Genomic DNA, 27,386 nt, shown 5'->3' on the forward strand with positions numbered 1-27,386 from the left:
AGGAAAGGACCTTCTTTAAAGAATGCAACAAATTAATGAATGTTAGAGATTAAGGGAACAATCCTGTCGGGATAGGTGGCTGCCTCTGAACTCCGAGGCGACCGCCTATCCAATGCAGGGCAGATGGATCACGGAGGGGATCTTCTCCTCCGCTCTCCAGCCGCCCTGCATTTGCGGCTAGACAGCCAATTTTGCCTGTCTAGTCTCACGCCATCAGAGCGGGGGTGGCAGGGAGGCTGGACAATGCATAGGAAGTGTCCGCACTCCCCTCTCTGCCCCTAGGAACACCCCCTTTTGCCTTGCTCTGTACTGCTCTTTTGAGCGTGGAGCCCAGGGACAATCTATGCCACCTACAAGGGGGCAGGGGAGGGGGCAGGGAGGTGGTTTTCCAGGAACCAACCTCAGAGCATGGGCTTCAAGGTTAGTTCCCGGCAACCAAACAATCCTATGGCCGTCTAGCCGCTGTCTAGCGGTCATAGGATTGTGCCTTTAGGGACTGTTCAGATGTAAAGCCGAATTGCGGTTTGTTGCAATGGCGGCTTCCCAACATGATGGCTAGAGGATGATAGGAGTTGTAGTCCAACAGAACTAGAGAACACCAGGTGGGGGAAGGCTGTGCTATGAGAATAAGGCCTTATTTGCAGGCCTATTTGGATCAAATGACAAACTAGTTTACTGGAAACTAGAATTGGAAGTTACCACTCACTGTGCCCAAAGGGACGAGAACGTGGAAGTTTAAGGCTTCTCAGGGATCGTTCTTGTAATGCCAAACCATGATTTGGTATTGGGTCAGAACAGCCATTTAAAAATAATAGAAAATCCCAATGAGGTTTGTCATTTGGGGATAAGAAATGCAGAAACACAACAAACTGGATATGGGATATACAAGGAGCTTAAATTATGTTTGACTGTGAGTGCTGAGTATTATGAGTTAGAGGAGCTTTGTGCAACTCTTCTTTATGCTGCTGGCTTTTGTGCAAAAATACTCAGTCCTGAATCAGTTTTTTAAAGACTATTTTAATAGATTTTATTTTATAATATAGCGAAAAGAAAAGATGAAGACTTACAAATAGTTTTTAATTCTGTTTGTCCCCAAATGGAGAACAGGCATCGTTAAAAGATCAGTGGTAAGACTGGATATTTTATAATATCATAGGAATAATTCACATATGCAGGTACCGACCTGACTCGCTGCTGAAAATATTTATTTATTTTATTACATTTATACCCCGCCTTTTTTCCTCCTTAAGGAACCCAAGGTGGCGTACATAGTCCTCCTCCTCCTCCATTTTATCCTCACAACAACAACCCTGTGAGGTGGGTTGGGCTGAGAGTCTGTGACTGGCCCAAAGTCACCCAGTGAGCTTCCATGGCCGAGTGGGGACTAGAACCTAGATCTCCCAGCTGGGGTGATATGAATCTTTGCCTCTAGCATTCATCTGTGGTGGACATTTGATTGATGTTGTAAGCCATTAGGTGAGGAATATATGTGATTGAATTCACCCATAAAGCTCTACAACCAAATACCAAATCAGTTTTGTCCACCTGAATGCCCAATAATACTCCACATTCTCTCTCGTCCACTAGTTTAACAGTTTCTGTGTTCAACAACAAGTTTTGATCAACAAGATTCTTCCTTTTCTACATGGTATGCTGAAGGGTTTCATCCTCTTGACAGAGTATCAGTAGCATCTCTGCCTTAATGACTGAGATAAGGATCTCAATTCTATAAGTGCTCTGCCAGTGCAAATCTGGGGAAATGGTAGTTCCCAAGCGTTGCAGCAATCTAGTTGCATTCAGTGAATTGACAGTATTTGGAACCACTTGCTAAAAGTAAGTTGGGGGCTGTCTGCATCTTGCTGCCAAGAATATTGGTTTTTTACTAGATAATTTATCTAGTATAAAGAGAATACAGTGCAGGATCTAGAGTTGTTTCAACGGGATTGAGTCACTGCAAATGCTGGTTAAGGTTTCCATAGAAACTGAGTATATTGCTAAAGGCAGATGGTTGGCTGCAATTTAAGCATGGTTACAGCATTAGCTAATAACTCTGAGAAGCAAAGTGTCCTGCTCTTTGCCCCCACTGAGGTCAGGCCTCTCTTCCAGTGTTTGAGAGTGGAGCAAAGAGTAGCTGAAGTTGACTTCACAGATTTTCCAGGCTTGAATACTTTCTGATCTGTCTTGAAGATTGTCTGCCCATATATGTCGTGTTTTGCCTGGTTACAGGAATGCAACTTGGCTTGTTGCACAATAAGCTTACAGCCATCTGGAGAGTAAAGACAATGAAAGACTGTATATAAGCTTTAAGGAGATATGAAGAGGTCTTGTGCAAATCACAGCTCCCTTCAACAGTCAGAGTTTGGACAAGCACCCAAGGATTCAATGAAAATTTGGTGAAATGCCCAGAGATTCTCCTGATGAAGCATGAATAACATTCAGTGGCACCTTACCTGCCCATGTCTTTATGGAACTGCTAATATGAATCTCTGATATCAGCTGTAGCCTTGGCTCTATCCACATTGTCTTTCTGCCATATGTCACTTTAGGGCTGATGTTTCGCACTGGCTGTTTTCTGAAAAATTCTCTAGTTTCATGACGGAATTGCACTCATGTCCTGCCTCCTGAGAAAGATAATTAACCACATATTTGAAGCCACTAGAGAAGTTAATTATTGACAACAGTGGTGTACCTTTAGTGGTGCTAACTCTAGTCATGCATGTATTATAGTGAATATCCCAAATGCAGAAAATCTTGCCAGTCTCAAGGGAATGGTGAAAATTTGTCATTGTGAAGCTCCAAAAGTACTGGGCTAGTAATGGAATTTCTCTCAAACACCCGAACTATTTGGCTGCTTTTACTGTGGAATTGTTACTGTATGGCCTTCCTGTAATGTAGCATCCTTGGGTTGGAGAATCTGCCCCCCTCAGAGTTACTGCTACTAGTGCTGTGAAAAGTCCCTATGTGTAAGAGTCCTTATCTGGCCTGATAAGCTTTTGGGGGAAGTGATATCTGGGAATTCCTCCAGTGTAAGGCATCATGGCCTGTTGCTGTTGCCAATTCTGCCAAGGCATCACAGGAAATGGGAGCTGTTAAATCAATGTGTCAGAGGGTTGGTGTGATTGTTGCCTTTCTCCGTTTCGGTGTGACCGCTACAAAGAGAAAGCAACCAGGCCACATCTGCACACGAGGGGAAAATGAGTGCAGTGCAACCCCAGTCAAAGCCTTGTTGTCTCCAGTCCCCTCTCATCTTAGATATAAGGGGAGGGTTTCCTGGGCAGGACATCTGTGGCAGTATATAAAGGGAGCAGCTTTGGGGGATACCATTGAAAGTGACTAGTTATGTGTTTGCTGATCTGTGAATCTCTGCAGTCTTCCTTTTAGGGTTTGTACGTGAGTAGCTAAAGCTTGAGAACCATGGAGCAGTACCCAGATCTGCAGGAAGACCTGAGTCTTGAGGATACCAATGAATCTCTTAATCAGCTCAAATTGGCTTCTCTAGATGATAAGAATTGGCCACCAGATGAAGTGCCTGTTTTTCCAAAGTCGGGTGAGTCTTTTTGCTAGTAATGAAAGCTGCAGTAGGGGTGGGGGAAGAGAGAAGGGCCCGTATCCTCTTTCAAAGGGATCCATATCCTGCAGCACTAATCATGGACTCCTTTTAAAATGTTCCCAGAGGGCTTTCTTGGTCTCCTAAATCTTGGGATGTGGGGTTGGGGTGCCTCTTACCTAAATGGCTTGATGATTGCTAGAACACTTCAGGCTGTATGTGCCAAAGAAAGATCTGTCTAACAGTTTAGTGTAGGTGTCAGGGTGTTGTAATTAGTGAATTTGGAATTTTGTAGTGGAGAATTTTAGATCCTTGATTACTTTCTACTAACAGTGTTTTTATACAGTTAAGGCAAACAAGTTGTCAAATGTACTTGCACAATTGCTTTCAAAACATGTCCTTGCTGTTCTGAAATATCAAATAAACATTTGCTAGGTATCACTTTTCTTTCTGTATTCATGATCCACCTGCTCCTTTCTTTTTGCTTCTATACCTTCCTTTAGCTGTTTTGAGATTTTTGGTTTTTCTGTTAGTTGCATTTTTCCTCCTCTTTTTGTGTAGATGACACCAAGGGCTCCCCTGACTCTGTCACTCACTTGCGGTGGGATGACCCATACTATGACATCGCTAGGCACCAGATTGTGGAAGTAGCAGGTAATGGTTTCTTTTCACCTCGTTGTCTTCCAATACAAAAGCATTTTGATATGGCTTAATGACTTGGAATAAAAAAGAATCTATTTTGGACCAACTGGTAGTGGTCAAACAATAACTTGTTTCTCATAGTAGTTATTGGAGATGCTTTTCCTTAGAAAATAGTTGTAATTCTGCACAGGCACAAAAAGCATTATCAGGTCTTATGGACAAAGGCTATGATCCAGGGGTGCGTAAACTTAACATCCTTGTTCCAGTTATAGTTACTGACAGCTGCTTGAAGGAACTGCTGCACTCCAAACTTACAAACTGCTTTATAAACTTCTGAGTTAGGTGCCACAACTGCATTATGAATAAATGGTGACTAGAGTATTGGACTTTAATTAAGGAGACCCAAGTTCAAATGCCTCTTCTGCCATGAAGCCCCCTGGGTGTCTCTTCACTGTCTCTAAAGTTATCCTACCTCACGTTGTTGTGAGAATAAATTGGGCATGGGGTGTGGGGAGAAACATGCATCTCACCCTGAGTTCACTGAAGGAAGGGGGGAATAAAAATGAAATAAATCAAAATAGCATGTGTACACCAGGAAGCATCTTTAACATATTTAAGAAGGTGTCGTGTCAAATTCCCATACTTCTTTAAATTTAAAATTTGGTTGTGAAATGGGGTAGAGCCTCCTATTTCAAGTGAAGCTTACCAAATGGTTGTAACGGAAATGCAGTGGGAACACACAGAATCCTGGATCATATCCAAGCTCTGTTTGTTGTTCTTCATATGGGATTCGATTCTTGTCTGAGTCTAGATCAAAACCATGGTGAACATAATTAATGCATTAATATGGTACAGTCTGATGTGCATTGCTCAGAACTCATTTTGCCCTGGGTTAGGAGAGTGTAGATATAATTGTCATTAGTGGCAAATGTCAAGCAGTTTTAATCCAGGATATACAGGCATCCATAGGAATCTATATGTAAATGGAATGCACTCTAGTTCTCTTGTTCATTGTTTAATTCTAGACAGTTCATTGATTTTGTTGTTCAGAAGATACTACGTTTAGTTGAACTCCACTTTGTAGAATACCTGTGGTAATGTTGTTGGGTTTTTTAAAATTCATTCACTAAGATGTGTTTGTGCAGCCACAGAAACCTTGACATCTACTTTAGTATATTGGGGAAAAATTCCCCAAATTTGGGCATTACAATAAACAAGACGATCCTCCCACCGCAACACTGAAGCTATCTGATACACACTTCTCTAGAAGCAAGTCCCATTGAACTCAGTGGGGCTTTCTCCTGGGTAGACATGTATAGGGTTGCACTGTGAATGCTCTTGGCTTGTATAACCCCATTTACAGAATATGATTTGCCAGGAAAGTTATTATATTCTTGAGATACTGAGAAAATAAAAATAAAAATAGGACCAAACCATACCAAAAAAAAAAAAGGGGGGGAAACATCCAAAGATGCTGTAGAATATTATATTTATTCTCAAAAATTGCTTGATGCCCTTTATAGGTCTTCTACAAGGGTTGTTCCTCTCTTTCCAGCTTTTTGAGGGGAGAGTAAGTTTCCTTTCTTTCACTTTGGCAGATGGACAGAAACCTATTCCTTCACAGGACTGAAAAAGGAAAATCCCCTTGGAAGAGAGCAGTAAAGTGGAATGTGCTTTGAGTTTGTTTTTTTTAGAATAAGTAGTAACATCACTGAAATTGTTCAGTGAAACTACCTAAAGTTTATTTGGCAACTGTTGCTGTAGCTGGTCAGGCTGGAATCTCCCAACTGTTCTGAGCCAGAGCAAGTACCTTAACTCTCTGAACAAATCATTATAGCTTTGTGTTTGCCTGTCCAGGCTGTAGAGGCAATCCTCCTATGGAACATCTTGTAGTAAGGAATCAAACCACAACTGGAAATGCCAGCTATGTAGACTTGCAAGGAAAGAGTTAAGCCTTTTGGAGTTTCACTGATAACTAGACTGCAGAGCTGACATTCCTGGTTTCTCCCATGTGGCTGCTTCATATACATTCCTTCATTCAGTAGCTATTTGTGAACTGCAGACAAACGTGGGTGACCACAGACAGGAATGTGGTGTGTTAATGATTGCTGGCAGAACTGCCTGAAACTGGGGGCATGAATGAAAACTGGGAATTTATTTAGCACCTCTGTCCATTGGCCATTGTGCCAGGCATTACAGCAGTTCCTTGGCTACACAAACCCTTGTCCCCTATGCATGCTGGCAAGTACTCCTAGTCACTGAGGAACGTAAGTGAAGGCTGGGTTATGTCTAGAAAGTACGTGGTAGCTGGGAGGGGAGAAATTAAAATGACAGTTATGTGGCTGAAGCAGCATTTGGTGTGGTATTATCCCTTGGTAGTAATATTTGTTTTGGGTCCTAAAACTGCTGAAGAATCTGGAGTTGCTCTGTGCAGTAAGTACTGTGATCAGGGTAGCCCAAGGAATGATTCAGTCCTCTGGGGCAAAATACCTCTAAACAGCTTTTCTGTGTAGTTTTGATTTGTAGTGTGTGTGACCTGAGAAGTCCTCCAGCATAGGGAGTATCTGCTCTCTCCATGCAGATATGTTGGGGATATATTTCCATTCTCTGGGATGATGAATGGATATCAAACAGTTCCATCAAACAAAGATCTCCAGTGTTCATTGACTAATTGGATTCAAACAAAAAATATCCTCTGGTACGCATTGTATTTAATGTATAATAATAGCTGTATTCCTGACATCCTAGGATTACAGCCAATTGGCAGAACACATGGATGAGCTTCATTGAAAACTAGCCAGTTCTAGCAGCATTGCATGTCTATATACTGTGGGGATTAAATAATGTACTAATGTATCAAAATAAATACCCTTCCATACTACTATTATCATTAGGTTGTTGTTGTTGTTTTGGTTGATATTTATTTGTTTATTTATTTATTTATTTTGAAGTGCTTTCCCTTGTGGACTATATAGTATTTGACTCATTCATTTGACTTAGTATATTATGGGGGGAGTCTAGCATAGTAAAAAGATCAATACCTTTCATGTGACCTCTTTCTTTCTTTCTTTCTTTCTTTCTTTCTTTCTTTCTTTTGAAAGCATGACTTACTTCACTCTGGACCGTACCATTGACTTTCTCCCGATGCTTTTGTCATTTTCCCACAGGTAACTCCCTAGATTTGTCTAATATCTATCACCCAGGTAGATATTAGAGAAATGTGTTAGTGTAGTTGACTTCTGACATGTAGGTGATGGACAAACCTTGAGGAGCTTAAAAGCTCTTTTCTGCAGGCTCCTTCAGCTGTTAAGATGGCTCTGCAAACTACCAGTGCACAATACCACTAGTGTACGTAGTATCTAGTGAATCAGTTCAGTAGTCTTATCGGAAAAGGGAGTGAAAAAGCTTTGCCTTGTATCTGGTGCTTGTGTAGGCAATCACTGCCTTCTCCTCCTCCCAAATCCTCTTGAGAGAGTCAGGGCCCCCTCCTGAACAGTGGGGACTGTGTCATATGAGGATGCAATGTGTATTGAGTTGAATCACCTAAAATCAGGCAGAGGTGTCTTGTGCCAGTGGTGCTCCTGACCTCTTGGACAGGGTTTTGGGGACATGCAGTGGGATGGAGGGGAAGAGAAAGATCAGTTGTGTGAGATGCCTTCCATATACGTAACATTGGACACAATCCTTGAATGCAGCATGGAGATGGAATTTTAAATCTGGAGGCTCTTTGTTTTTCTGCCACAATAGAGGCACGCTGGCAAGGGATATCTGGGATTGCATATATGTTACAATAACCTCCACTTTTAGCAATCGACTGTCTACATAAGTGTGCTTGTCCTGATCAGGCAGGACTAGGGCAGGGCAGTGTTGGTAGGTTGGATTACTATGATATAGATTGAAGGATCTCTGATGCACTTTTCTGCTGGCAGGTGGATTGAATCTCTTCAATCTATAATAGACTCTGTATATTCAGTTACTGAATCAGTTGCTAGAAAGTGTCTAAAACCAAAATAGTACTCCATGTTGCAATCACAGGATCATGCTTCCAAAGCTCCAGTGGGATATGTATCAATTTAGAAAATTCAGAATTGGAACACAATAAGTACCTTAGTGATTTTATTGGAGGGCAGACTGTGCTAGAGCCATAGTGCTGTTTATAGGGAGCCTTTTTTCATATTTGAAAAATCCGGCCATACAGTAACCCTAGTGCTGAGGGTTAAAGTGAACCTTTTTTTTAACCACATATATTGATGACTAGTGTAAACTTCTTGGGTGCAGTGATAACTCTGCGTATCCAGCCTTTGAGTCAGTTCCTGCTGCAATTTATTTGTAATACAACTAAATGAAATGGCTGTTTAGAAACGATTTGATTAGATGCAGTCTCCGGCTGTATACAGTCATCCATATCCACAATGCATTTCAAGGCTGACTCTGTTCCTACTCTTTTCAGATGGCAACCTGGGTGTCTGCTACTGAATGACAGTTTGCACAATGGAAGCAGAAGGTTTTTTAAAATCCTCTAGCTGGCTATGGTGCTTCCTTGTTGAATCAGGAACTGTTGTCCAAGATCTTTGGGAAAACATCAATCTTTGGGAAAACATGGTATTGTCTGATACCAAGCAGTTTCGTAACTTTGGTTTCAAAGAAGATCAAAATGCCATATCTTTCTTGCCCCAAGTTATTATCCAGGTGGCATGTTGTAGGCCTGGGTTGGACAACTTGAGGCATTCCAGATATTTTGGCCTACAACCCCCATCTGCCCTAGCCAGCAGTGGTGAAGGATAATAGGAGTTATAGGCCAAAACATATGGAGAGTCATAGGTTGCCCACCCCCGTAGTAGGCCATGCTGAATTTAACCTTACGCGCCAGTTTTATCTCCATAGGTTTTGGACCCTCAATATTCTTTGATTATTTCAGGGAGCTTGGGATTCAGGAACTATGAAGGTTGCTCGAGTATCATGTGCTAGGGAGCACTAATACAATATATGTTGGATCCCTACTTTAGTGTGACTCAGCCCACAATTTCTATGTGCAGAAATCAGAACAAAGGTTGTTTGCCTTCTCCCCTCCTCAAAGTTTTCTGTCACTTTGGTTGGGTATAGCCACTGCCTTTAGCATACAGCTACACTCACCCATATTCTAAATGCTTTGTTAGAAGCCATTCACCTACAGGGTTCAGGTTTGTGTCTCTAAAGTTCTGTCCGTGCTACCTTATTGTGATAGCTGGCTTTTGACAAAGTGTAGATGTCTCCATTGCAAATTGCTTTATGTGCAGTGGCTAAATCTCCATAATTGTAGAGTAAAACATAAGGCTAGGACAGCTTAAACAACAAATTGCAAGGACACGCAGACTTAAGTAATTTCTTTCTTTGGTGACCAACATTGTAGCTTGAATGCAGACCTGTAACCTCAGAAATAAAGGATTCTATAGTCCCACAACACATTTGTTATTTAGAGTAGTGGTCTCCAAAGTGGGGTGTGCAAGACAATCCATTGGAGTGCATGAACCGCCTGATAGTTGAGCAGCCTCCTGCTGCCCTGACAAACTGCCATTGTGTGCAATGATGGTGGCGGCAGAGGCAGCAGGATGGGATAGGAGCCGAGAGGGAAGCTCTATGGCATTTCTCTCTTGGCTCCAGTCCTAGCCTGCCTCTGCCACGGCTGAGAGCAACTGTGCCAGTCTCTGCCAGGCATGACAGAGGAAGGCACAGTTACTTGCTCTGCCATGGCACTGGAGCAGCTGCCATCCTGCCAAAGGAGAGCAAATTTGCTGACCTTTTCTGTGATGACAAGTGGCTGTCAGAAGTACCCTGCCTAGCAGATATTTTTGAAAGAATAAACACACTTAACCTGTCCCGTCAAGGTAAAGGTGTCGTTTTAACAATGAGTGAGAAAGTAACTGCTTTTCAAAAGAAACTCGTGCTATGGAGAGACCATTTTGAAAATGGATGTTTGGAAATGGTTCCATCAGTGTGTGATTTTGTTGCTGAAAACCATGTAAGTGTGTCACCTATAAAAACTCTCATATTTGCACACACTTAAAAAACATGGAAACTGAATTTTCTAACCTGTTTAAAGATCTTCCAAATAAAGAGTTCCAGTGGGTTTTGAACCCATTTGTTAAAAATATAAAAATGAAATGCAACACCTTTCAATAAGTTTGCAAGAACAACTGATTGACATCAGGAAGATGGAAGTTTACTAGCTGAATTTCAACAAAAAACCTTTGCATAATTGGTAGATAGGATTGAAAAATGAGTATCATGATTAGTAAGCGCAGCCAACGATGCACTTCTTCCATTTGGACCGACATACAGTATCTTTGTGAGGTGTCTTTTTCAGCTATGATAGCAATTAAAACCAAGTATTGAAATAAACTGAACTTAGAACCAGACCTTTGAATCACTGTATCACAAAATGTTAAACCAAGATTTTCAAAAATAATGAAGCATCTTCAATCACATTGCTCTCACTAAAAAAATATTATTCTTAATTTTTTTTAGTGAGAGCAAAAAAGCTTTTTATACCTTTAATAAATAAAATAAATTATTTTTAAAATGTTTATATTATATTTACCTCATCCTTTTTAATTTCTGTTTTTGTGTATATTTTATAATGTACGTAATATATTAGCACAGTAGCACATGTATATAATTTATAAATAAATATAGATATATTGGAAGTGTGTGCTCAAAAATTTTTTACTGATGGGATGCATGATCAAAAAAGTTTGGAGACCACTGATTCAGAGAACCCATTTGAGATTTGCAAATGATTAAACGCAGCTATGTTTTATCAGTATAGATATGTATGAAAAATTTCCCCCCAAATTCTTCACATAGCTCAGTTACAGCACAATCCTATGAATGTCTACTCAGAAGTAAGTCTTAAATGCAATGGGGTTTACTCCCGGGTAAGACTGTAGCCAATTTTATTCACACTTACCTGGGAGTAAGTCCCATTGAACTCAGTGGAGCTTACTTCTGAGTAGTTATGCATAGGTTTGCACTGTAAGCGTTATCTGCCTCATTTTCACATTTAAGTGTTCTACATAGCTGTATTATAAATCTTGTAAAAGCGTTACCTTTTGCTAGCTTTTATCACAAAGCATAATTTAGGTTATCAGGTCTGCATTTCCTTGCCTTTTAATTTTTTCTTAATAGGATTTTATATTGTCTATTAACAATAAGTTCGCTAGGTGACATACAGAAAAAACCCTAAAACCATAGCATATAAAAAATACAAAACAAACATAAAATGGAAAACAGCAGCAAAATAAGATCAGGAACAGAAGTGCCCATGGTCTAAAAAGCACTAAAACATGTTTTTAAAACTGAAAAATGTGGGGACAATAAAAAGGTCTTCATCTGGTGGTGAAAAGACCACAATGTAGGTGCCAGGCAATTCTCTCTGGCTTTTTGGCTTTTATGTGCAGGGTTACACCATTAGGTTGGGGTAACAACGTGAGCTTTTTGCTATGAATTTCTCTGCTTTTTGAAGTATGAGATATCAATGTCATGTGAACACATTACACTCAACTGTTTCCAGTTGATATGTGCTGGTGAATGAGAAGTATTGTGCTGCACTGTAATGTGCTGTCAGTGAAACATTTTTACTTTCACTCTCCTCCAAGGTTTTCCCTTGACATTCTTACTCTCTCCTCTAGTTGCTCAGCAGGAAATTAATTTATTCCTTATGAGGACAGGTTACAAGGTTTGGGGCTTTTTAGTTTAGAAAAAAGTGAGTAAGCAGTGGGGAGGAAGTGATAGAGCTGTATAAAATTACGCATGATGTGGAGAAAGTGGATAGGAAGAAAGCTTTCTTCCTCTCTCAACATCCTGGAGTCATCCCATGAAGCTGAATGGTGGGAGATTCAGGATAGATAAAAGGTATACTTCTTCACACAGTGCATAGTTAAAGTATGGAATTCACTGTCTCAAGATACAGTGATGACCACCAACTTGGACAGTTTTAAAAGGGAATTGTACAAATTCAGGAAGAATAAGACTATCAACAGCCGCTAGTCATAATGTCTATATATTACCTCCAGTATCAAAGGCAGTATGCTTCTCAATACCAGTTGCTGGGGAACATGAGCGGGAGGGAGCTCTTGCACACATGTACTGCTTACAGGCTTCCCATAGGCAACTTGTTTGCCACTGCATGAGATGTGATTTTTGCCCTGTTCATATGTCTTCCACTATTTAGTAGAAGGTTATCTCCATCAAAAAACTACTTTTTTAAAGTGTGCGTGTGAGAAAAGACTATGGCTAACAAGGTGTATTTTTCATTGTAATCTTAAATTGTGTACCATGTACTTCAAAAAATTCTACCAGAACAAACGAAGGTGCACTCAAAGAAATCCTATTCAGGCTTTGGGTTGGTTTAAATAGTAATGTAGAAGTCTAAGAATTCAGTGTGATTTTAAAGTTCAGTTATTTCAGTGGTTGCTGGATAATTGTCATGCTGCACTCCAGCATTAGAACTAGGGAAAGGTGAACCAGGCAGTTTCTTAGCCTTTCTTTCTGCGTTCCTGCAGTAGCTCCTCCAGGGAAGCCACCACTGAGTAGAGGGCATGGACTCTCTTCAAGATGTGTAACCATGTGTTGTACTAGGACTTTAGAACCTTCTAGGGCATTCCTTTGGAGATGTCAGTCCCTTTTCCTCTAGTATAGCATGTTTACTTTTGTGTAATTGATACAGGAACTTCTCCTCCTACTTCTGCCTGGATACCCTGCTGTGTTTGCTGGCTTTCAGGATATTGACCCAGTAATGAGAGATTTAATGTTTGGTTCTGCTGAGGAAGAGGCAGATCTGCCCACAGAAGTTTAAGATGTATGTTTGCACATACAAACATGGTCCGTGGCCTGTCAGCAACCGGGCCGCAGGGGTGTGTGAAACCCCCTCACCTTGGGTCCATGGGCGGGGGGAGGTGATCCGTCCCTCCCCCCCCGAATCCTTGCTGGCCGGCTCTGGCTGCTGGCGGACTTCTGGCCACTGGGACACAAATGGCGTCCGTTATGTGGACGCCACTTGCGTCCCTGTTCTACAAGTAATAGGCTATGTAAATCTTTACGTAGACAATTACTGCAAAGAATAGGGACACAAATGGCGTCTGCATAGCGGACACCGTTTGTGTCCCAGCGGACGGAAGTCCACCAGTGGAACCCCCCCCCCCCCGGTCCATGGAAAAATTGGACCAGTCCCTGGCACTAGAAAGGTTGGGGACCACTGATCTAGAGCATCCTGTTTTCTATATTTGGGGAGCAATGAAGGGCCTTGAAATGGATATATGAACATAAGTCTAAACACTTGTTTCCATCTTTTGCTTTCTAATTGAAATCCAGCTCACTAAAAACAGCCTGACTTAGTAAGGCCATTCTGGTGGCTTGTTCTAATACCCTTATATTGAAGTGCCTCAGAGTCAGAAAAAGTTGCACCTTAACTCAGGCAGAAAGTTGTTGTTTCTGTTTAGTATGAGAAAACATCTGTACAATAAAGAAGCAGTTCTTCCAGGGAAGCCACCTCTGAGCAGAGCCTAGGTTGTAGCGGTGTCTGGAAAAGGGTGCACTTCTGGATTTCTCGGGCTAACAGTTTTTGCTAACAAAACAAAGACAGACCAGTTCTAGCTCTCTGTGTGACATGTCTCTCTGTTTGTGTTTGTACACTGTTTCTCCACTTTCTTCAGCTCAGTCCTTAGGATTGTTCTGGTTAAGGACTTGACTTACTGTGGCATAATGTAATTTTCTTTCTGTTCCTGCAGGGCAGGGTGCATTTCATGGGGTTCAGCCAGGTAGGTGGAGTACTTAGTACTCTTGTCGTTGGCACTTCAGATCATGGCATTCTTTAGCATGAGTGTGGACTGTGGCTGGGTTATCTCACGGGAGCCCAAATTCTGCTAAGCTGAGGGCTGCATCTCAAAACCTCAAAGTCACACTGTGCATTATGCCAAGTAGATTGCAGTTATGCTTCTCTTTTAAACCGATGGTACAGCCATCTTATGGGGCTTGGAAATTCCCTCTGTGTGGACTTCAGCTTGCAGGCTTCACTTTGAGTGCCCAAGTTCTCATTTGTTGGCATCAGTCTTCCTCCTTTTTTTCTTGGATGGCAGTGGGTGCACTATCCATCAGGAAACAAGTCTTCCAGGCAATCATTACTGTTAACTTTCCCACTTTGAATGGGTGATTTTCTTCTACAGCTAAGAATTCACAGGATATCTGACGACTGTGACATACTATTTATCTTAATTTGAAGCTATGGAGGATGGGGCTGCGCTTGTGTTATTTCTGCAATGAGATTATGTTTAGTAAAGCAAACAAGAGTTTTGGGGAACTTGGAATTCTTCATCCTCTGTGACTGGGCAGTAGCCGAAGCCCTTTGCAGAACAGCCTATGCAAGTGCCGATGATTGCAATTGTCTTTCAAATCTGCTTCAGATTGATTCATTCCATGGGTCTTCCATTCTTCATTTCTTCTTGCCTATGTCACTGGCCTATTATATTTACAGATCATGTCTATGATTCTAGGTTTATTCTTACCTTCTGATTTAGATGCAGTTACTGGGTTACATATAAATTTAAAACATTGGCTGTTACCATCTTTTAATGTTTAAATGTAGCCATTACCGCTTAGCTTCCTCAGGCATGTCAGTATATGCTCCCAGAAGCCCTGTGGCCAGGGTAGGAGTGGGGAAGAAGCACATTGAGCTGTGAAGTACTTTTAATTTTTTCCTAGCCTTGTTTGTAATGGCAAGATTGTGGCCACAGCCTAATCATACCCTTATACCTCCAAAAATATAAATACCCAGAGAGGTGCTGGCTTCCCAAAGATGCCTTAACAATTGCCATGAAGTCACTGAACTTGCTGATTGTCATTGTTTGCAGTTTCCTGTCTGTTTAGGTGTTACACCTCGGGTCATTTCAGTGTCCAATTTTAGGACTGTGCCATCAAAGGGAAGGGACAGCTTTCTCCGTTCAATCCAGAGAGGTGATTTATTGTGATACTGATCACGCAGTTCTGCATTCTGAGATCTTCTCTGAGGAGATGCTTTAAAACAGTGTATTGCTTCTTTCCTCACTTAGGTCTACTTCAAATGTTTTTTCTACTTGGAAAGAATCTTTGCTACAGGAAGTGTGGTTGGCTTGCTAACCCAAAATATTCTCAAAAGAAAAAAAAAACTTGTGCTGCACTTCAAACAATGTGATATATGCATATTTGCCTAGATGGAAAGAGTTTTTTTAAAGAAAAAGCACGCTTTGTATTGTAAGCGAGGGTGTATGATAACTTTTTGCTCTATAATAGTGGAACATTTCTAATTTAATAGTCTTGATTTGCAATAAAAAGGTGTTTTCTCTTTAGATTTTTATAGAAGCTGGATACCTGGCTGTGTGATTCAGTGTCTGCCAGATATTATCAAACAGTTTATTACACATTGGACATTGTGCTCAAATTCCAAGTAAGCTGGGCAGCTTCCAGATAACACACTGAAAAGTGTTTCAGTTTATTTGAATGCAGTCGTATAGACATTTATTAGCTTTGCAGGTCTACCTGGTGCAACAGGGCCACATTTATTTTTATTTTTAAAATATATTTTTGTTTTATCTTTATAAATGAAATAAACAATACCAAAAATACCAACAAGCTGATCAATACTACAATTTCCCAGCAATACAATATTCTAATGAGGACACCACAATAACAAAAAGAAAAGGAACAGGAAAAGGAAAGGAAGTAGAGAAAAAGAAAAGAAAATTCTTTCCCCTTCCCTCCCCCTCTCCCTCCCCTTTAAAGGATTAGTTTAAACTCCAATACCCCCCCGGCCTTCGATGCCATTCTATTTTAAAAACTATATGTATAACCTTAACAATCTTACAGTTTAATAAACAACCTTACATTTCAATATCATATCATCAATCTTATATCAAAGAAACAGGTCTACAGTTCATTCCCAGTAACTAATAATAATAATAATAATAGAAGAAGAAGAAGAAGAAATATAGTGTTATATAATAGTAAAACTTAAAATAAACCTTCAGCAATCAGTACTATATTTTATACTAGATGTATAAGTACATATGCACAATACACCCTCAAGCAATAAATTTAAATACAGCATATCATATGTATTTTGAAATGAAAAGAAAAAGAAAAGCAAGAACAAAAAGAAAAGCAAGAAAAGAAGAAAGATAAAAGAGATTAAACAAATATATGCATAATCAGTTATCTTCTGACCTAACCTGGATCATGTAGACTAAACACAAACAGTTAACAAAGCTTGTTTAAAGATTCCAGTTCATGGGGTTGTAACAGAAATCTCACACATTTTTATGTTCAGCCATGCCTCCGCCATTTCATGATCTAGAAACTTCTTCATCTGACCTTCAGACACAATACACAGTGTAGCAGGATATTTTAAGTAATATTGTAAGTTCATTTTTTTTGCCATATTTTTTGCTTTAGTAAATTGCCTTCTTTTATTCGCCAGCTCTTTGATGTAGTCTGGGAATAACATAACTCTATCTTGTTTCCAGGAAAGGCTTCCACCCTCTCTTGCCAAACGCAGGATATAATTCTTTGTGGAGACTTTTGCAAATTGGACTATGATGGAGTAGTCAGTCCCTTTCGCATTTGGCACACAAAATGCCTGCTCAATATCAAGTAAATAATCAGATGGGATAGGGAGTATCTCATGCAAAAGTTTATCCACAAAAATAGGCAATTTTACATCATTAGACAGATTTTTAATCCCAATAATACGTACATTGGATCTTCACGTGAAGGCCTCCAGTTGAGAAATTCTGTCAGAGACATTTTTAAAACAAACTTGTGTCGTAGTTTCATTCCCTGCCACTCGGTCTTCTAGCTTGTTAATTTTCATCTCCATTTTTTGCCATGACCTATTAATTAGATCCACAGCTCCTTGCAAGGTGGTGATGGAATTTTGGATTAAATCCAGCCTTTTGGCTTGCTCCGTAAATTGTGAAGATAAAGTCTTTATCAGAGTGAATAATTCCTCTATATCTTCCGTTTTTGAAACTTTTGACACAGGAGGTACGAGGGCTGTTGGCGGTGATGCCAGCCCCTTTCTTCTCCTCGATGTAGTCATGTTTCTCTCAAACAGATCCTGCAGGTCCTCAGATGTTCTCAAATATTGTTAATATTTCTTAAATCATCCCTCAGGAGTTGTTGATATTTCATATATTATTATGGAACACGTCAGCACTGTTTTCTCCTATGAGATAGGAGTTTCAGAACAGCTTTTTGCGTTGGTAAAGCTCTGGGGAGATAATCCTGGAATCTAGCCCCCCCACTATCTCGTGGGGGGTACGTTTCTCCAAGATGTTATCCAGAATGCTGCCTTGTCCCCGCTTTTAATTCCAGGGGGGAGATGAAAAGGTTTTCAAACCTTTTAAAAAGCTGTTTGAGAAAGCTCCCACAGAGCCCATGGGAAGCTGCCAGAGTGACATTGGTTCCAACCAGAAGTCCAGGGCCACATTTATTTATTACATTTCTGTACTGCCCAATGTCTGAATCTCTCTGGGTGGTTCACAACAATTAAAATCATAAATACAAGATGATAAAATATAATATAAAAGTTTAAAATTACATTATACAAAAATAAAAATATTAACTGAAGCTAGTAGCAGTGCAAAGATTTAAAATACTGTACCAGATTTAAAACAGAAACTGAAAAAGCTAAAAACCTTATAAATGCCCAGTGGAGTTTCTAATGGATATTTTATTTTTGCAGTTCAGCAGCCAGAGGTAGCTTCATCTGGAGTTTAAGCATCTGCCTTCATGTTTATTAGAGCACATATGCTTTGGGACTAAGGGAATTGAATAATAGCTTACTGTTGGTTGCATGCTGAATACTCCCTACACTGACAGGTGGGAATAGATCTAGCTGTGCCATACAGGAATATCCATTAGTATTAGGGCTCATATTTGCGTATAATGGACTATACTCAAATATGCTACTTGGGCTATAGCAGGCATTTGGGGTGGGTTAGGGTATTTTAGAAAATGTTTTTATTGTAGAATTTTATTGTTTTAAACTGTTTTATTGTATGCTGTACATCGCCCAGAGTGGCTGGGTGACCAGCCAGATGGGCGATTAATAAATTTAATAATAATAATAATAATAATCCACAGACTAAGGCAGTATAGAAATGCACCTTGTTGGAAGGTACTAAGGGGCCTTCCTCTCCTGATTTGAAAGGGTGCGTGGGACACTGTACAGGTAACAAGGAAGTTGTGGAGGCAAATATAATTATAAACAGATTTTAATTGTGCAGAGCCTTCTAAATGCTGGGGAACTGGATTTGCCCTGAAGTTGAGAACTCTGATTATCAAAGAAGATAGGTAAAAATGGGATAGTTTAGTCAATTGGCACTGAAATACCTCAGTTACTAAAGGAATCTGCCAATTCAGTGTCATCTTTGTTGGTTCCCACTTGTCAGTTCCAACTCCAGACCTTGGAGTGAAACTATAGTTGTACTAGTGCAAATCCCGTGTTGCAGTGGGGGCTAGTAGCCCGAGAATGATTGGATAAAAATATGTTTGCCCATTTCCTTTGTGACTGGAACAACTTTACACTTTTAAAATTAATGTACTACAAATAAACCAGTGAAGGTGAAAACAAAAAAATACGTTCTTTTTAAAAAGATCTTTTACCATTTCCTGAAGTTTGAGGTTGAAAATACATGAGGCAAGATTTCTATCTCTTCTCCCTCTGATGTCCTTTCAGCTCTTTCTCCTCAGCTTCTCTTCCTCCTCTAACACCAACTGACTCTTCTTCAGCCCCTTTCCCAACATTCTGTGCCTGTCATTTCATTGGCCCAGCACTCTAAGACCTCCCAGGAGGCAGTGTTATTACACTGTGTCACATGTTACATTACATGCACAGTGTGTGGCATCTGCATTAATCTCTCCCTTGCCTCATTCCTCTCCCTTCTCCTTTCCCGAGCAGCCCAAAGCTCAAGCTTTGAACTTTTTTGAAGTTTCAAAATTTTCTGCACATCTATACTGCACAAGCTTTAGTTTAAAACAAAAATGAGCAAAATCGGTTTGGTAGATCTCTAGTTGTAAGCCTTACACTGCCATATTCTTATATAAGGTATGCTGCATTCTGTTGACACCAGTAGCTGGTATCTTGAAGATCCATCGAGAAAGCTCCATCAGCTTACTGCTGTTCTAAAGCAGTAGATGTACGCATAGTTTGATTTTGTGTTTAGCGATGTTCCCACTGTTCCATGCTTTTGTGCTACCATGTTTTGAAAGTCATTTTCTTTAAAAAATGACTGCAAAGGACTTGAACTATTATAGAATGTTGCATTAGTGCAGTTGAGTACTGTAATTCCACACCAGAGGCCACATCCCGATTCTATTTCTAGTTCCAATCTCAGAAATTCACATTGTCCAGGACAGCTGCTTTACAAAAGGCAGATGATGTTCATGCTGCATTTCTTAGTCGAAAGCTGTGTTTATAGAGCCAACAGGTACTGCCATTCAGATCTTGGCCGAATGGGCGGTGTGATCTGTAATATTTCCTGACAACGCTTTTGACAGGGGCCTTCTCTCACAATATTTTGCAGTTTCTGGCCATAGGTATATTGTGCCATTCTACACAGTTGAGAAGTATTTCTGCCTGCATAGAAAGAGATGCAAGGCTGCAAAAGATCACATAGGAATTCTTGCATTAGCTACAAAATTGAGACACACCCAATTAACAGCTAATAGCATCTGCAATCTACTCCAGTGCATACACTGGATGTGCGTACACACTGTTTATGGCCATTGCATTTATAGGAAGCTGTCTGGAAGTCCCTTTGTTAGGTATTTTATTTATTTTTGGGCAACCATGGGATAAACTGTTCGATGTTGATTTTGTGACCTGGCTGTAGTTGTGTATAGTGATTCCAGATGTCCTCTGCATTGCTCGCCTGGTTTTATGTCTCTGGTGGGTGCTCTGTTGTCCTGCAGTGTCTTCTACCTTCGCATGCTTCAGATATGTTCATGTGATGGTATATCTCCCTTGCACCCCCATGGCATTTACCTGGCTGACCTTCCTACCTTTAAGCATGTCCTTGACTTCTGTCATGCAGCTGTTCGCATATTGGTATTTATGGACTGAGTCATTTCTATAGCTATATTATGTGTGTGTGTTGGAAGGAAGTTGGTGGGTGAGAGGGAAAATAGACAAGGGAAAAAAACCTGTTGTCACAGTTAGGGATTTTAGGGGCAAGGGGTGAGTTGTATATTACGTATCTAATTACCACTCTCTGTTTCTATGCTGTGTAGATTGTAGCTCTTTTTCTCTATGTGTAAATGCCATCATCATATACACTGATATTGAACTCAGTTTTCCAATTGCTGATCCTTACGTAGCCAAAATGACACCATCCATGCTCAAACAGGAGGTATCAGCAGGATTGTGCATGCTCAGTGGGTGTGGAATGCTGTCTGAAAAAAAAACATGAAATGGGGGGGAGGGAATGGAATGGCTAGAAACATGAACCAGGAGAATTCCACATTACCCAGCATTTTGTTGCACATCCCAGTTGTACTTGCTATTTGCATCAGCTGTTTACATAATCATTTTATTTCCATTCACTCCATCTTTAGCTTTCCTCCTCCTCCCAAAGTTGGTAGAATTTTCCAATGGCTTTTACATTAAGCAGTTTCCTGCTTGCTCACTGGCCCTGATAATCAGTACATTGCTGGAGGCCTGAGAGCGTAGTGTGAGGGTGAGTATCTTTGTGAGGGAGTTTGGAGTTCCTGAGGCGTTACTAAGTAAAACATCTAAAGATCTATCCGCTCCTTGTAATTATTTCACCTTTTGTGGAAGCATCTCTGTTTGGTGGATTATGTTTATAGTTCTCATTTCATTGTTTCATTTTATTAGATTTATATTCTACCTTTCCTCCAAGGAACCCAGGGTGGCTACATAGCCCTGTCTCCCTTCCCTTATATCCTCCCAACAACCCTGTGGGGTAGGCTAGATTGAGAGTGTGTAACTGGGCCATGGTTACTCAGGGAGCTTCTTGACTGTCTGGGGAGTTGAACCTGGGTCTCCTTGGTCCTAGTCTGACACTCTAAACATTATGCCACCATGGCTGTCAGTTACATTCTGCATTAGATTTGCCTTCATTAGCCATGGGTAAGTTTCATTTGCCATCTAGTAAAAAGTTGTTTACTCAACAAGCTTCACGTGCTACTTGTTCTTTTGAGTGTGGTGGAAGACAGAATCCTGAAATTGTCTTGCGTATTTAAAAAAGAGACAGAACTCTTTATCCTTCCGAGAGCAGAGTAATTGTATAGTGGGTAACTGAAGGTAAACCATGCTGAAGTAGGTAGCCTCCATCATTAATGAGCTGTCTTTGTGGCAGGAAAACTGCTTTCCTTAAACTTCTGTGTATAACCTTATGATGATGATCAAACACCAGAGTCTTGTGGCAACTTAAAGACTAGCAGAGCACAATCTAGTCCTTCCCTCCTGTGCAGAAATGTACATCTTTGTACTCAGAGGAGAGGGTACAGAATTCCTCTCTCTTGTGCATTGATTTGCATGTGTGAGAGATGGATTCTAAGAGGAGCTTCCTTGGATCGAAGTGTATTATGTGATAAGAGCTCATTTTGTCAAATGAGCTGCTTGGTAATTAATTCCAGTGAGAAGCCCAAGATCAATTAGAGTGCAGTCACAACCTGTTTTCCCTGTACAATTTTATTTTACTTATAAAATGTAGAGCTCATCTTCTCATAAGTTTGACCAGGTGGCAAGACCTGTTTTTGGGATCTCCTACTGTCAAATCAATGTTACTGCCGTTAGCCATAGGCAACAGCAAAGGCTTCTACTGATGTTATATGTTTCATATTAGGGGTAATCCCATAGTAATCAGATAACCAGAAGAAACTCATGCTTAGGCATCTATTGGGCTGTCGTGTGGTAGGAACTAGTGTGGTAGGAACTATATTGTCCCAGACCTACTTTGTACAGTGTTAAAGCAGGTATGTTAGGTCATCTAACGTTTGAGGCTGGGGAAGAAATTACAGATTATTTTACAAAGTACATGTTGTATTGGCTTGCTATAGCTACTTCTCATAGCTGGTTTGGTTTTTAGTCCATAATTCCTGAGGTGAGTTCTTAATTGTGTATTTTTTGTATTTTGTTTGCTTTGCTTTCCAGTGGATTTTCTAACACCCCCACCCCCTGGCTGCAGTATACTGGGACAACAGTTGCAAATGGATACACTGGGGGGAAACTATGGACAAGAACAGTGCTCTGTAAATGAATCAGTGACTTCTTCTTTTGCCATCTGTGGGGGAAATGGTTTTTTTTTGCCTTGGAATTGCAAACCTCAGCAGTGTTCACCACAATGTCTCCTTCTCTGGGTGTATTTTAGGCTGCATTTTACTTAAGAGAGCCAAATCAAATTGTCTTCTCATGAACAAGGGGTATCATGGTCTCCCATCATATTTTTAAAAAGGATTCCTCAGTCTTCTCCATCTCTTCCCCTCAGGACCCTTGGATCCTCTCATATCACAGCTTTCTTTAAAATGGAGCCATGGGGGCTCCGTGTGGCAGTGTTGATTTTTATGAAGAGCCAAGCTCTTTGAACTTTCCATTAGCATGACCTTGGAACATTCCACAAAGCTTGCTCCATTACTCACCTATTGTGGAGGCTCCTTGCTTTGTCCTTCAGCCTTCTGTGACATTACATTTTTGTCTTCAGGTGATGACAAGTATGGACGGAAAGTAATTCTTTTCAGTGCCTGCCGGATGCCTCCCAGCTATCAGCTTGATCATGTGAAACTGCTGAGGTGAGTGCTGCTCTAGGGAGCCATCTGATTTGGTGAAGTTTAGTCCTATGATTTCCCCCTGAAATTTCAAACTTACAGATGGCAATGTTTTTTCACTGGCTGTATAATTCCTTAAGCCTGCTGGTCAAGGTTGCCTCTCATCTATCCCACTTCCTTCAGGACCCATATCCAATATCTGTATGCTTGCAATAGCTAGATTTTCCTTGTGCTGACTGCAGGAGGCAAAAAAACCCAAATATTTCAAGCCGGGTGGTTAGCTATGTCCATCTCTCATCAGCTATTTGAAGTATACATTGGACCAGTATGTGGAGAGTGACTACACCCTAGTCTATCTGCACCATGGCCTGACCAGTGAGAACAAACCATCTCTGAGCTGGCTGCGGGATGCCTACCGGGAATTTGACCGCAAGTAAGTGGCTGTGCCTGTCAGTTGTGGAGGAGCTGAGATGCTTTGGGTAAGGACTCAAAACTGTAATGTGGTCTAACATAGATTGTGCAAAGGATGACATATCATTGTAGCATTTGGGGGTGAGAGGTTTGAGCTGGCTTCTCATCTTTCTGACAGCAAGTTCTCTCTTGTCTTTCTTCTTTAGATACAAAAAGAACATCAAAGCATTGTACATTGTGCACCCAACCATGTTCATCAAGACACTTCTGATTCTTTTCAAGCCCTTGATCAGGTAGAAAGCTGTGATGGTGTTTTGCTCTGTGGTTGGATGCACTGTGCTGTGGGAAGGATGGGCTTCTTCAGGAGCTAAGCAGACTGAACAGTGTGACATCTGAAAGTAGGCTTCTAGTAATTTGTGTGTAAGCTTAATGTGATGACAACATCTGAGAGCACCTTTTATTTTATTACCTTTGTATTCTTGCCTTTCCTCCAAGAGGGTTGGGGCAGCATACATTGTTTTCTCCCAATTTTATTCTCACAACAACCCTGTGAGATAGGTTAGATTGATAGTGACTGACCCATAGTCACTAAGTGGGAATTTTTACCCATATCTCCCTTGTTTAATTTCAACACTCTAGTCCACGGATGGGGAATGTGTGGCCCTCCAGTTGTTGCTGGACTGCAACTCCAATCAGCCCTCACCATTGGCAGTGTTGCCTAGGACTGATGGGAGTTGCAGCCCAACAACTTCTGGTGGAGCCGTTCCCCACCACTCTAGCCACTACACTATATTGGCTCTAATTTGAGTATGGTGAGAACTCAGCATGGTAGAATTTGTTCATTGCAAGGATGTGCATATATGTCCTATTTTGTGTACTCTTCTGTCTTTTTTAGACAGTTATTGCTCATTGATGTCCTGTGTTTCCATCATAATTCACAAGCTTCCCTCCATTTTTCATTCCAACTTATGCTTTCGATGTCCACATTGTCTTGCATTATGTAGTCCTCAAAAGCGGGAGGAATGAGGGTGCCATATTCTTGCATATCCTTGAACTTTCTACTGGCAGAACTTGTCCTACAGACCATTAGCTCAGAGATGAGAAGAATCGGTCTCATAGCTTGCCCCTTCCTTCATTCTTTTCATGGTCAAGTAGAGAATTTGGCTTGATGAATGTTGTGTTTTGACGTACACTGAATAACTGTCCCTGCCTTGTAGGGATCACAAGTTCCCAGCTTTTGTTGATCCTGTGCTTGCGTTGTTTGTGCAAGTGTCCCTTAGTTGGCTGGTAGCCCAGGCTTGCTGCAGAGATTTCCTGGCCTCTGTCACAAAATGAGGGGGAAAGAATGAAGAACATAAAGTGCTGTGTGGTGTTAGCAAAATCCTCAAACTGCAGCGCCATCTTTATAAAAAGGAGTAACTAGCAGCCCATTGCCTAGTCTAAGGATGGGCTATTCCAGTCATATAAATATTGCTACTTTTGCAGAGGGAACTGGAGGTTTCACCTTTCAGCTGCTGCCTAAGGGCTTCTTTACAGTTCCCAGCATAATTTTGGCCTCTTCATCTCACGTCTACCATCCTTCCTTGGACCTGCTATCGCTGTCCCTACTCCAACCTAATTTCTTATGTACTGGTTCATCATTTGTCTTGCAGCTTCAAGTTTGGGCGGAAGATTTTCTATGCAAACTACCTGAGTGACTTGGAGGAGCATGTGAAGCTGGAACAGCTGGGGATCCCAAGCCAGGTGCTAAAGTGAGAGCATGCTGTTTGCTTACTCTTAGCTTTCTTGGAGGAGGCTGCCCCAAAGGAAGCTGGGTGAGAGGAGAGGAAGTCGGGGGTGGTGGGTGGTGGGGGCAGCGGAAGGACATTTGGTATAATGCCATGAGCTTCTGGGATCTTAGCAAAAGTCAAGTTCCTTCCTGTTCATGTTTTGCTTCTGTTTCCTACTATCTTTGTGTTGGCTGCTTTCTCAGAGAGATCTATCTCTTTTCACACCTTTTAGCTGCTGCTTGGGAGCCAACTCTGTTAATTCCCTGAATCAGGGTTCTGTGTTGCTGCTGCTGGAATGGCCCTCACTATTTATGGTGCCACCTCTAGTGCTCAACAGGCCAGCCCTGCTTACTCAAAGTACACACTCAAGCCCTTAGCCCAGTTTCTGTCCTCCCAGTCTCTCTATGTGCTCTGTGTTCCCTCCTTTCAAAGACTGAGCCTCTTGCCTTCATGGTCTATTATTAGCTTCCTCAGTAGTGTGTAGTGGATACTAGGCTGTAATTGTTGGGGATGTTAGTGTAGGGACTTGCCAGGACCTCTGGGGCTTGGGTTCAGTGGGCACCAGCTAAGGGGACAGTGGGCAGCAGCTAAGCACTTTCAGTGTAGGATAGGTTGACTCCATACATACAGTACATGTCTCTTTCTCCAACTGTAGATATGATGAATATCTGAGATCACTGCAAAAGCCCTCCCAAGCGCCTCAGAAAGTAACACCACCCCGCCCGCCCCTGCCAAACCAACAGTTTGGAGTTTCTCTCCAGTAGTGAGTATTCCCCTCTCTTTATTTCAGTTGGTGGTCCAGCAATGCCTATACTCTTATCTGTGGATAGTTCTGGAAATGGTTTCCAGTAGAATCTACAGCTGTGCTTAGTTTTCTTCTGCCAGTTTGAGCTGCCAAGATGAGGCCCAGAGAGATGTTGGAGTTTAGGTCAGGTTCAAAGATGCCTTTAGATTACTTTTCCCAGATGCTATAGTTCTCACATGACTTTGAGAGCCCTGCTGCCCAGGGTCTGAGGCCTTGCTTGCTGCAACATTTAGGCCAGGGATCCGGAACCCCTTTTGGCCTGACGGCCAAATTTCACTTCAGAGAAACTCTCGGGGGCTGCATTCTAGTGGTGGTTGGGACCGAAGGTAAAAGATGTGGGACCACAATACCAGCATATTGTAGCTTAAAGTTCTTACTGCCAATAACTAAGCCTTAGAGAGGATTTAAATTGTTTAGAATGGGGAAAAAAACTGCACAAACACTGGGAAATCACCAAACGATTGGTGGTTGGGGGAAAGGGAGTGGGGCCAGGGGAAGGGGTGTAGTCTTCGATGGAACCCTGGAGAGCTGGATTGGGACCCCTGTTGGATTAGATTTGGCCTCCAGGCCTGAGGTCTACACATTTGATTTATATTAAATAAGTTGTAGAGAAGAAACCAGGGGGATCTAAGCTTCTCCTTTCTTAACAGCTTAAGGGAGAAGAGTTCAGACCAGAATCCCATACCACTGGTGGTCAGGGAGACCATTGCCTATCTACAGGAGCATGGTGAGTGAGCTCAGAAAATCCCTGTTTTGACTTGTCTTGTGCCAACTCCAACCCCCACCCCCACCCCCACAGCACCATTCTGTATTGAATGAGTTCAGACTTCTTCGGATGAGTTAGCAGCATCCTGCTTAAGCTCATTCTCTTCCCCAGTCTACATTTTAGTATTTTTCTTCAGATTGGAAGCAAGTCTTCAGAAAGTCAGAGCAAAACTGAGCAACAGGGAGCTGAACCGCTGTAGGCATCCTGCTACCCACGAGCCCCAAATGCCTTCAGCATAGCTCTTCCTAAACATTCCTCTGTGGAACACTTCCTGGAACAGTGGGAGAAATTGCCATTCTCTCACTTCACTGTGCTTCAACTGCCTGGAAATGCTCGCAGTTCTTAGGGTTACTGAATGCTTTGGTTGCTCATGTCTCCAATGATAGATCTGCTCTGAGCTCTTTTTTCTTTCCTTCTGCTCCCAGCTCTTACCACGCAGGGGATTTTCCGGCGATCAGCAAACACACAGACGGTTAGAGAGGTTCAGCAGAAATACAATATGGGTATGTGCCTGCTTTGTCTTCCATATTTCTGCTTAAACTACTCCCCTCCATCTTCCCACTATTCCTTTTCCTTTCCTTTTTGTCTAGGTCTTAAATCTGCCCTTGGCACATAGAACTTCTGTCAAACCACAAGATGTTTTATCTTTGA

The 27,386-nt window shown here is 41.4% G+C and overlaps 1 protein-coding gene across 5 annotated transcripts in view; it reads left to right on the forward strand.

Moving 5' to 3' along the window:
* Positions 1–27,386, forward strand: part of ARHGAP1 (Rho GTPase activating protein 1) — a 40,679-nt gene that overhangs the window by 6,846 nt on the left and 6,447 nt on the right. For 3 of the 5 annotated variants that reach the window (XM_084850173.1, XM_084850194.1, XM_084850202.1), the window contains exons 2-10: positions 3,382–3,547; positions 4,109–4,201; positions 22,921–23,008; positions 23,286–23,417; positions 23,602–23,688; positions 25,048–25,146; positions 25,820–25,927; positions 26,620–26,696; positions 27,161–27,238. In XM_084850173.1, the coding sequence (XP_084706299.1) occupies positions 3,415–3,547; positions 4,109–4,201; positions 22,921–23,008; positions 23,286–23,417; positions 23,602–23,688; positions 25,048–25,146; positions 25,820–25,927; positions 26,620–26,696; positions 27,161–27,238 (895 nt within the window). In that variant the 5' untranslated portion in view covers positions 3,382–3,414. Of the gene's footprint in view, positions 1–3,369; positions 3,548–4,108; positions 4,202–22,920; positions 23,009–23,285; positions 23,418–23,601; positions 23,689–25,047; positions 25,147–25,819; positions 25,928–26,619; positions 26,697–27,160; positions 27,239–27,386 lie in introns of all 5 variants that reach the window. The other 2 variants (XM_084850163.1, XM_084850183.1) reach the window with 1 other exon arrangement.

The sequence above is a fragment of the Heloderma suspectum genome, chromosome 1, assembly GCF_057233095.1.
Source record: "Heloderma suspectum isolate Gila_16-S chromosome 1, 16-S_ref, whole genome shotgun sequence".
NCBI lineage: Eukaryota > Metazoa > Chordata > Lepidosauria > Squamata > Helodermatidae > Heloderma > Heloderma suspectum.